Source organism: Lycium barbarum, chromosome 5 (assembly GCF_019175385.1).
Source record: "Lycium barbarum isolate Lr01 chromosome 5, ASM1917538v2, whole genome shotgun sequence".
Taxonomy (NCBI): domain Eukaryota; kingdom Viridiplantae; phylum Streptophyta; class Magnoliopsida; order Solanales; family Solanaceae; genus Lycium; species Lycium barbarum.
In genome coordinates this window covers 12771103-12782748 of record NC_083341.1, presented here as the reverse complement: position 1 = coordinate 12782748, position 11646 = coordinate 12771103, and the positions used below count along the sequence as shown (strand labels likewise).

Sequence of the window (11646 nt, the reverse complement as noted above, 5' to 3'; positions counted from 1 at the left end):
AGAATTTTCTACCAAATTAAATATAATATAACTTGCAAAACTGGAGTTTACTTCATTGCTTTAAGAATAAGGCAACTTCCAATGAAACAGAAGGAATAATGTAGAACTGAACTATGCGACTTGATACCTATAGGTTTAGCGGTAACAACTCTTTGCTGAATCCATATATTTGGTTTCATATTATGCTAAGACCGATAACTTGATAACTGGGACACATGAATTTCGTTCCTAATAACCTACCTTAAAGGCTCAAAAGCCCAAATCGAAAATCTGAAATACTCAAACCGATTAACCCAAAATCGAACTTAAGAAATCCAATCTGATCCGAGCTTATTTCGGATGGATTTAAATTGTAATTTCTTCAATCAGAAAGCTGAAAATCCAAATCAAAATTTTCATATGCAATCCGACGGCCCAAACGCCCACCCCAAGACACGTGTGAGGTGGTAGCTCCAACATTAATTGGGGATTTAAAAATGAGTGCCTTTACGATATTGAATAATCCTCACCCCATGAGCTGAGTTGAATTATACTCAAATTTCACGTCTTCCCAAACACGAACAAGAAATTTCAGCAAAATATAGGATAGTGATGATCAATATCACTTATATAGGATAGTGATGATCAAGTTTGTTAATGACTCATTCTCTCTAATACTAAGAGGTGTAGTTACAAAATTAAAATAATAACACATTTATACTAAATGAATAAAAAAAAAAATACGAGCAATTACATGAAATCACAAGAAGTAAAAATTGGGAAGGAGAAAAAAAAATGAAAAATAAATAATATAAGAAGAAAAATATAGGATAGTGATGATCAAGTTTGTTAATGACTCATTCTCTCTAATACTAAGAGGTGTAGTTACAAAATTAAAATAATAACACATTTATACTAAATGAATAAAATAAAAAAATACGAGCAATTACATGAAATCACAAGAAGTAAAAATTGGGAAGGAGAAAAAAAAATGAAAAATAAATAATATAAGAAGAAAAATATATTTTTTAAAAAAAAATAATTAAAAAGTAAAAATGAAAAAGAAGTTAAATAATAGAAATAAAAGTAAATTAACGACCCCGATCGAGAATTGGAGAGTGTAATTACATCCCCTCAATTAGTCAATTACACCTAATTCCCGCCTAGCCAAATAATTACCTGATCAAGAGCCTGTTTGGATGAGCTTATGCCTATAAGTTGTTTGCAGCATAAGCTAAAAAAAAAAAGTTGGATAGTCTAACTTATTTTTTTTGGCTTATAAGTTATTTTCAGCTTATAAGCTGTTTTACATAAGCTAAGTCAAATGGGTTCAATTATTTTTTTGAGCTTATTTTAAACACAAAATGACTTTAAACTAGCCAGTCAAACACTCAAAAAAACTGAAAACAGCTTATAAGCAACTTATAAGCCAATCCAAACGGGCTCCAAACAGATATGTCAAACTATGTAATTACACCCAATTCCAATTACATGTTTAGTACATGTCAAATTATTGATATAATGAGTTAATGATTAAACATGATAGAAATAAGTTGGTACGACGGTGTATTATTAATTGGGGATGATTTGACAACGGGTTTGGAGCTTTTATGGCATCAAAGAGAGACATAATTTCATCACAGCATTAGAAATCAGGAAAAGCAGCAGTAGACACGGAAAATGAAAAGAACAAAGAAAACCAAGTTAACCCAATGGTTAACTTTTCAAGAACGTAAAGTCACTGTTTTTTTCTTTTCTTTTTTTTTGATGATATGGGAACCCACAGCCACTATCCTTTGGTGCGCACAGAGTAAACCCAGCTCCTGTGCAATAAGCTCGCAAACCACACAGGAGAGGTAACACGCACTAGGCAAGCCCCGTGCGACGAGCTCGACCCAGAAGGCAAATCCCCTGCTGTCGTAGGCAGAGAGTTTCGAACCTGAGACCTTCATTATGAAAGTCCCATGCTCAACCAACCAACCAAAGGATCATTGTTTTTTACGTGGTATAAGGGGTAGAGAAAAACATAAGGTTGTCAAGATTCTCAATCGCTCTTTCTAGAAACAACTACATTACTGTTCTGTCAACTTCTTACATTTCAACTTGATGAAAACATCAAAAACTAGTTCAAACCACATATCGATAAGTAACATAACGGCCTGCAGTCTCACTTGGTCTAATAATTTTCACAACTTGGCCACGTTTTAGCCCATAATATCTAGCAATTGGGTCGGTGATCTGAATCCGAGGAAGCTGTTTCAGCAGAAGAAAGTATTAGTCACTCAATTAGATAGAAAATCGACAATAGTAATCAATCTCACATATCTAAATAGCATAATTCAAAACAATGGGAGGGGAATCGAGATAATAGATGGGAACAAAACAATCAGCCTAAAGGAAAAAAGCAGAAGATAACAAGGTTTCAACGATCTATCATAAAAAATAAGGTACAAGGGAAAAAAGTGGTTAAACAGTATAATGAAGCATGCTGATTTATCTTCTACTTTCTATCTCCAATTATACCCCTCACAGCAAACTCATTCCCAATGGGTTGAAAGGGAATACTAGCTCAACAAAAATGCCTTCAACATTATGCACGCAACACGTGTCTACTGGTCTTGAGTGTATTATTATATGAGGTGAAAAGGTTAGCCAGTGCAATGACAATAGAAAGACGAACCTGTGTTTCTTTCACAGTATATCTTTCCAACAAGGACTTCTTTTCTTCAGGAGTGAGTGGCTGGTGCTCAGGAATTAGAACATGATTTTTTATGTTCACCAACATCTCTGCCTCCTGAAAACATTAATCATACGTCTTGAAGATTAAGAATATTAAGCATTCAAAGACAATAGATAACTATCATATCATATAAAGCAACTAAACATCTAAATGTGCATATTAGAAATCAAGCGAGCTCCCTACTTTTCCAACCATATGCATATTGAAGACTTTCTTTTTAGGGTGTATCAACCATATGCGATAACGGAAATATATAACATAATCTGATTCCTATATTTTATTCATATTAACATTCACGGTCTCAATGATATCTTTTTCATAATGAGCTGCCACAGTGCCACCACTTTTGGCATACGCCACAGATTTCTATCCAATAACATTAGCCATCAACACAACAGCAAATTGGAAGTCTAATGAATTTCAAACACTTTTCCAATGAAACAAATGACTGAAGTGTTCCCCTCCCCCTCCCACCCCAAAGAATAAGAATGACACTAATTACGAGAAAACCCAGAGGACAAGCTTCTCGTTCAGAACACCTATCTAGGGTAACATGAAGTGGCATCATCACTATGCCATTTTGATACAAAGATAGTCCACTTATCAAAAAGTAAATGGTATCGTAACAATATACCGTCTCTCTGATTTTGGTGGTCCTATTACTTTAGTGTCACGTACTCTAATGAATAGTAGTCCGACCAAAATTGAAGAAACCAAATAAAGGTACGAAAAATATAAAGATCACAAAATTTCAATCTTTCATTCAAATAGTAAGAACAAGCTAATAATAGAACTAGTGTAGAGTAGACTAGTAGTCACCTGGAAAACTTCCAAATGGAACTTTGTAGATATTTCACTTATGCAGGTACGAGCAAAGGGAGTCAAATTTTGTTGTACAATCAGGATTCCTTGGAAAACATCTTCTTTTTTCATGCGCTCTGTATAAGTTTTCATTGTCTTGACACCAACCTTTGGCTCCTCTGGAAAGAACACATATATCTGCAATCAAAGGGAAATGGCTGAGACATGTGTAGCAAACAATTATGACCATAATTGAAATTATGCAAGAAAGGAAATTTAAAGAGCTAGCACACCTGATCAGAACTGTTGTTACGTTTGGCTTTCTGAATTACGAGGTCTTCTCTCTTCATGTTCTCACCATACTTCTGAAGGAACTGATGTTTTGACATGTTTATCTCAAAATCTCCAACAAGGTAGCCCCTGTCAGACAACATCTCCATCAGTGTCTTACGAACTCTGAAAAGTCTTGAGAGCTCCTCCTCTGATAGCGTCATCTTTGTGCTATTACATTCAAAAATAAAAAAAATAAAAAAATAAGACGTTAATGGTAAAGAATTTGGTAGAACTCCTAGTTACAGCTAATACTCTGAACACCGAACGCATCACACAAGATTTCAACATGTCATCTTTGTAACGAGAAACTTTCCCCAACTTCTTTATTACATAATCCATGGACAGAAAACTTCTCTAGCGAAAACAGTTTTTCTTTTCAATAGCTTTTTGTTGCAAAGAAAGACAAGTTCAACGGCAATGGTGTATAAGTTGTTATATTATATAGATGTGATACCACAAATTTCTTTCTTGAAACTCTCAATCTATATTGGATACCTAGAGATGTTGATTTTTTGTCTAGAAAATTGAAAGTAATCTTGTTTTTATGGTCACTAGATCAAATAATAAAAAAGTAATATCCCATAGGAAACGGATACAAATCTCCTACAACCCCATAGGAAAGGGATAAAAATTTCCTACCTTTTCTTTTTCTAACAATCATATCATTCTATAGATTTGCACATGAATAACAGGTAAAGATCATTTAGAATATATTCTAAATATGGAACTAATGTCCAAAGTTAAGGATGTAAAACTAGCAATTGAAAGGGTCGTGTTTGAGGGAAAGGTCCAAGAGATTGCATTCTAAACTTCAATCAACAAACTAATTTCGGATACATAGTACAAATATGGAGGTGGGAAAAGAGCGTAGTACAGTGAGTAATGGTACTCAATGCATAACCTGAGAACATGAGTTCATGATAAAGTACATAGAAGCACACAAAATATTGAGAATGCAAAAACTAACTTAAATAATCCAGATGATTTCACTTTTTTTTTTATCTACCATAGTTGTCATCATCTTCCTAATAATCCATCATTATCATAATCAACCTCGCCATAGTTTTCATTATCAATTGAATCACATCAACGTACTTAGTCGCAAGAGACAACAAGGGATAACAACCATATCCTTTTTTAAGTGGATCATAACCATACAATTTTGTGTTTCCTCTTCTAATTTCTCCTTCTAGTTATTGGGAACCTTATAAGTCTTGTTCTTTTCTTTAATAATGGTGGTGTCAGGGCAAGCTTGCACACACCCCAACTAATTCACCTGGTATCTATTGCCTTCCACTAATGCAGATACAAAACGACTCTATCCACCCAAGCTTATACAAATGAAAAGAGATCATCAAGTTCTTTTTTTTCTTTTGACTCTGCTGGAATTTGAACCCGGATCTCTCACGGTCCATTCAACTTCATCGGCATTTCTTTTAGTCACTAAAAGCCAAACAATATTTAAGCCTAAAACTATGGATTCCATTGGTAACTATACAATTACAATTACAATTAAATCAATCTCAATAATTCTCCTATTATACAAGCAAAAAGTTCAATCAACTAATTCTCAGGAATGAAGAGCAGTAATCATGTATTTCAACTAATTTTAGTTAAAGAACAGATTTGCAACTAAGGCAAACAATAGATATGTATAGTCCACCCTAGAAAAATCACTAATTTTGACACAAAAATTAGTAAGTAATATAGGTTATACAACAACATATAAGTACAATCCATGGAGCCATGGAAACAAAATAAAAACGTACAAAACCTAAGAAGAAATTGCCAATCAAAAGAGGAAAAATAATATGCTGTCCAAGAATCAAAATCTAAATGTTAGAAGCATAAAGACAGAAACTTCTTTTTTTTTTTTTTTCACTTACAGTACCCTAAAAAAATAAAAAAAGCAAATTACTCGATTTAAAATCATATCAAGTGACAAACACAACTACTTACAGATATCATTATAAACCCCATATAAAAACTTTCCACAAAATTTCACAATCGGATTAAAACTAAGGGCGTGTTCGGTATGGAGGAACATGTTTTCCTACTTATTTTCTCATGTTCGCCTGTTTAGTGGAGAATGTTTTTTGGAAAATAGCCACCCCCACACCCCACTCCCATCTTCCACCACCCCACCCCCACTAACCTCCCATCATCCACCCACCCACCTCCACCACCCCACCTCACTCCCACCCCCTCCACCGCCCAGCCCATCACCCACCCACCCCACCCCCACTAACCTCCCACCATCCACCCACGCACCTCCACCGCCCACCCCATAACCCACCCCCACTAACCTACTACCACCCCTAAATATCAACTCAACTTTTCTATCATGTATCAGCATAAAGAAAAAAGAAACAATAATATTGAACAAATTGAATATAGTAAACAGCATATTAACAAATGTAACATCTATGAAGCACTCAAATTAGGAGATACACATACGAGTATTGACGAAATTCTCAAGGAAGAAATCCGATAAATGTTGGCGCCTTTATAAGGGTCTGGTCGGCTTTCTCTTTATGACGAAATTCTGGAGGAAGAAATCCGATAAATGTTTTAAAATTGAATAGATTTAGGTTTTGGGCTTTTGGCACGATTCCCTTATTCGGAGCGGGCAATCTGCAGCATTGCTGTTCGCTGGGGGTGGCCTTTAATTGTTAGCCCTCAAATTGGTGGTTTTTAACTTTTGTCCTTAAGGCCTAAATTCTGCCTTTGCATGGACATAATTTTGTCTTATAAATTTATTTATTTTTTGCTGAGCTGGGGTTCGAACTCATAACCTCAGGGTATTAGGTGAAGGGAAAAACTTAAAGACCACCAATTTCAAGGACAAAAATTAAAGACCACCCCAAATGAAGGCCAATCCGCGTAAAAAAAAGATTCGGTGGTGGTCTTTAATTTTGGGCAATTTGCACGATTGCTCTTACTCAGGGGTGGTCTTTAATTTTTGTCCCTCAATTGCTGGTCTTTAATTTTTGACCTTCGCCTAATACCCCGAGATTCTCAGCTCAATAAAAAAAAATCGCAACGTAGAGTTTCGTAGCAAAATTAGGCCTATTCGGCCAAAAGTTAGGCTTTAAGGCAAACCTCTGCCTTAAGGCCTAACTTTTGCCCGAATAGACCTAATTTTGGGCAGAGGTTTCGCGAAAGCCTTGTTTTGCAAAATTCTTTTTTTTTATTGAGCGAGAGTTCGAATTCAAAATCTCAGGATATTTTCGATCACCCTTTTTAAGCGAAGAACAAAAATTAAAGACCAGTGCGTTTGAAGGGCAAACAAAAGATCTCTCCATTTCTTTAAGTTGGGCTTTTTATTTCTTATACTTGGTGCTCTAACAATGGAGGAAGTGTACAAATACATTTTTTTTGCGCGAATTGTCCTTCTTTTGGGGTGGTCTTTAATTTTTATCCTTCGCTTAAAAAGATGGCTGAAAATATCCCGAGATTCTGTGTTCAAATCCCCGCTCAGTAAAAGCAAAAAAAAAATCGCAAGACAAGGCTTTGCGAAAAGTCTGCCTTATGCGGCAGACTTTGCCTTAAGGCATAATTAAAAGTTTGCCTTATAAGTCAAAGTCTGTCGCATAAGGCAGATTTTTTTTGCAAAGCGCTGCCTTGCGAGTTTTTATTTTATTTTTACGACTAAGCCGGGGTTGGAATCCAGAACCTTGGGATATTTTAGTTGAAGGACAAAAATTAAAGACCACCCCCAACAAAGGTCAATTGTGCAAATCGTCCGTACAAATACGCACTTTTGGGGCCGTTAAATTGTATCCAAAGTTGAAATTCAATATATATGCTTTTAAACCACTTTAGACATCCGGCATATGGGACCGAAGTTTGACAGACTTTCAAACTTTTTTTGTTTGAAGTGTTGCCTCGTTAAGGCCAAACATCAGATTTTATTAAAGTTGTGATCTTTGCAAGGCTAAACTTCTGACATATATTGACTTGCCAAGGCATTAAACATTTTACTAAAGTTGCAGGCTTGGTGTAACCTAACTCCAGACAATGTTAACTGAAGTAGTGGCCTTGCAAGGCTTAACTTTAGACATACGCTTTAGATATTTTGGCATGAAGTTCAGTTTCTCAAAACCAACAACTTGTTCTTCAAATTTCAGCAATTCAGCACAAAATTCAACACAAATCTACCACAAAGAAGCTTAAATTTGAAACATAAGTTCCATATCCATATTAAAAAAAATGTCAATCATCAATTTGTCGAAAATAACAACAAATTTAACAAACGCATTTTGCAACAATGGTGATTTGTCGTTGTTTTCAAGCTTTTTCAACAACACACATTTGATTTATACTTAATTTACGTATTCAGACCAAGACCACTTCTTTAAAATATTATACTTTAATTGCTATAAGTTTGAAATATATTATTATACAACAATTAAGGAGGAGGAGGAGGAGGAAAAGCAAAGCAAGCAATTTTGTCTGGAGTTATCCATAATTGTGCCTGTTAAACTTTTTAAAAAATTATGTAGGGTGATCAAATAAGGTAGCTGGTGAAATTTTTGGCCCTTTACAAACTTTTTTTGTGCCTGTTAAACTTTTTCAAAAATTATGTAGGGCGATCAAATAAGGTAGCTGATGAAATTTTTGGCCCTTTACAAACTTTTTTTAGTGTTGTGACCTTTTTACATGATATCTTCATTTTTTTACACATAAGAGATATGAAAAAAACACATAAGAGATCTGGAAAAGACATTTTCGTCTATTCAAATTGTAAAAGGCCAAGAGATCCTATTTCTCCGAAAATTTTCCTCTAACAATTTATGCACAAAATAAAATTACTCAGTAACTTTAAACCTACTTGCAAACATATTCATTTTCTCTTTCTATTATTTCACTTGTCCTATAAAATTTGGTATCCCTAACGAAGGGAACTTTGTTAATTAAATATCTAGTGTTTCAAAAGTTCTTAATAATTAAAACAACATAAATCCAAAAACAAAAATTTTCACAGACTATAACCTTACTTATGTAGTATTCTGGGTTAGGTTTGTAAATCAGAAATTTTAAGCTAAATCTTTTTCTTGTTTATATTTAGCTTTACTAGTTTTCGGACACATGCGTTGCACGTGTATTTCATGCTAATTAGTACAATTTTTTTAATATAGTTGAAATAACATTATAATAAGTGCGTGATTGCACAAATTTTGAAAGGGAAAACGTGTTTTGTGAGAGCATACAACACCAAATCAGAGAAAATAAATCCAAATCTTAGATCAAGCCAAACATTTTGTGATCATTACGTTTCCTCATAACGAAATCTTAAAATTTGACGGGATAGATTTTAAAAGTTTTACCAACGAGATCGTTCTTTTTCTTTTCAGGCTTGATTGTATTAGTTTTAGGTATAAATAACAAAATTTTAAATTGAATTAGTCATACAATGAAAATAAATGAGGAAACTCTAAAATTGACAATATATATATATATATATATATATATATATATATATATATATTGTGCCATCAAAGTAAAACGTCTTTGATAAACTATAAAGCAATGGATTATTAAATATGGTTAACCGTACCAGTTAGTACTTTGAGTTATCAAAAAGGATACTTTTGATAATTATCTTGATAAATTGTCAATCTAGATTCAAATAGAATCCCTAAAAATTAAGCATCTCATTCCTATCAATTAGAATCACCAAATGCCCTAAAATTTTGGGTGCTATTGTCAACTTCATCTTCTCTACTAAGTCCGTCCACCAATAGTTTAGTCTTTTTTTTAATCCTCCGCTCCCTTTAATTTGTTGATTCCATCTAAAAGAAATTTCGTCTTGTTATCGTATTCGTCTTAATTCATAAACATAGTGAAAGATATACTACTTCTAATTCAGTACAACAAGTTATATAGTGTATATAGTATTTTTATCATACATCAACTATATTTATATATAAAATTGTTATGTACTGAGCCAACCAAACTGATTGACGTAAACTACATAAACACCAAAAGAAAGGAAAATGAATGAAGAAATCGAGCGGATGCGAGAATTTCAAAAGATAACCATGCAAAATAAGTAAGGTAATATATAACAAAATATGAAGATTGAAAACACAAACAATCAACACCAAAGAGCAAAAGAGAACGAAAATTAAGAGCAAAACGAAGGGCTAAGCAGCTTTAAAAAAGCTGGTTATATGTGCAAAATTAAAGGAAGGCTAACAAACTAACATTAAAATAGTATACCTTTGTTGCAGAAAGGGTTGAGAATACAACAAACATTGAGTATACTAAAGACAAAAACATATAATAATCTGATAATGGACCAAAGGCTAAAGCTACTGTGGCCCGTGGAATTTATAGAAGGCAAAAAGATTTGAAAAGTGTTTTAACTGATGGAAGCTTCAAAGAAGTAGAAAATAGTAGTAATTAAAAAGAAAAGGACAAACTGATGGAAGCTAAACAAGCAGAAAATGAAAAAACAGACAGCTTATATTAAATTAAGATGGTCCCACCTAACCACATTCTGTCGTTCTCTCTTGCTAACATTTACTATGTGTTTTTGGTGAACTGAATGAGTATCATTAAAGTACTACGGTTGTATTTCTAATTTCCCCCTTATGTAATTAAAATATTAGTAGTAATTAATTGAATACTTAATTAGATTTTGATTTACTGAATTAAAATATTATTATTTGATTAGAAATTTATTTAGATTTTGATTTATTGTAAGGGTAAAATTGTAATCTAACTTTTAAGATAGGAGTTTTCCACTTTTAATATAATATACTCTGTGATATATGATATGATATGATGATATAATGTTACGTATATAAGGTAGTTCATTTATTAGTACCTGCAAACATAATACCTATGTGGTCGTTTGGTTTGAGGTCAAAATAGTCCCGGGATTACAATCCCGGGACTAATTTATACCATCTGTTGGTATTATTTTATACCATCTGAAAGATGGTATAAAATAATACCAGTATAAGTGGGTTAAGAAGATATAAGTTGAGTTATTCCAGCACTAATTTTTATACCACGTTTGGTACAAGGTATAAAATAATCCCGGGATAAATCTATACCTTATACCAAACGTGGTATAAAAATTAGTACCGGCATAACCCATGTTATACCTTAAACCAAACGACCACATAGATTACTAAGCAACACACTATGATGTATAAAAGAAAAGTTGACCACTAGCTTCGTCTTTCTTTACTTATTCTACATTTTAATGGAAGGAACACTAATAAATTACTTGATCTCCTTTCGAGATCCGTGTTATTTCAACTTAATTACAAGCTTAGTAATTACGTTAATGTTCTAAATTTCACATGATAAATAGCAGAAATGCTAATAAAATAATTGAGTCCCGTTATTTGAGATCTAACTACTAGTAGGGATGTCAATGGTACAATTCAATTGGTTATTTTTTAAAAAATTATATCATACAAATTTTTAGATTAATCTGTCAATGGCACAATCTGATCGGTTATTTAAAAAAAATTTATATCATACTAATTTTTAGATTAGTCTACTGCGTGTAATTAAATTTAGACTTTTTAAAAGCGTCTCAATCATCTCGGTTTCTCTTCGTATATGGTACAAATAAATAATCTGAGCCAAAGCTATTGAATTCTGCCGGACCCGTAGCTAATACTGTGGCTCTGCCACTGGGAAGGATTATCCAAGACCCTGTAAATACTAAATATACATTAAATATTTACAAACATTTGACTATAAACCAGTTATTATTGTATATTAATTTGAAATCGCTATACGAACCCATAAACTTCAAATAATCCACT

General features: G+C 33.3%; 1 protein-coding gene across 1 annotated transcript; it reads right to left on the bottom strand.

Moving 5' to 3' along the window:
- Window positions 1–2011: 2011 nt before the first annotated feature.
- Window positions 2012–6470, bottom strand: LOC132640494 (DNA-directed RNA polymerases II and IV subunit 5A-like). The gene is made up of 5 exons (XM_060357101.1): window positions 6311–6470; window positions 3814–4021; window positions 3539–3718; window positions 2660–2773; window positions 2012–2232 (listed from the first exon to the last, which is right to left on the bottom strand). Exons 2-5 carry the CDS (start codon window positions 4012–4014, stop codon window positions 2107–2109), a joined length of 621 nt encoding a protein of 206 aa, XP_060213084.1. The 5' UTR covers window positions 4015–4021; window positions 6311–6470; the 3' UTR covers window positions 2012–2106.
- Window positions 6471–11646: the final 5176 nt, after the last annotated feature.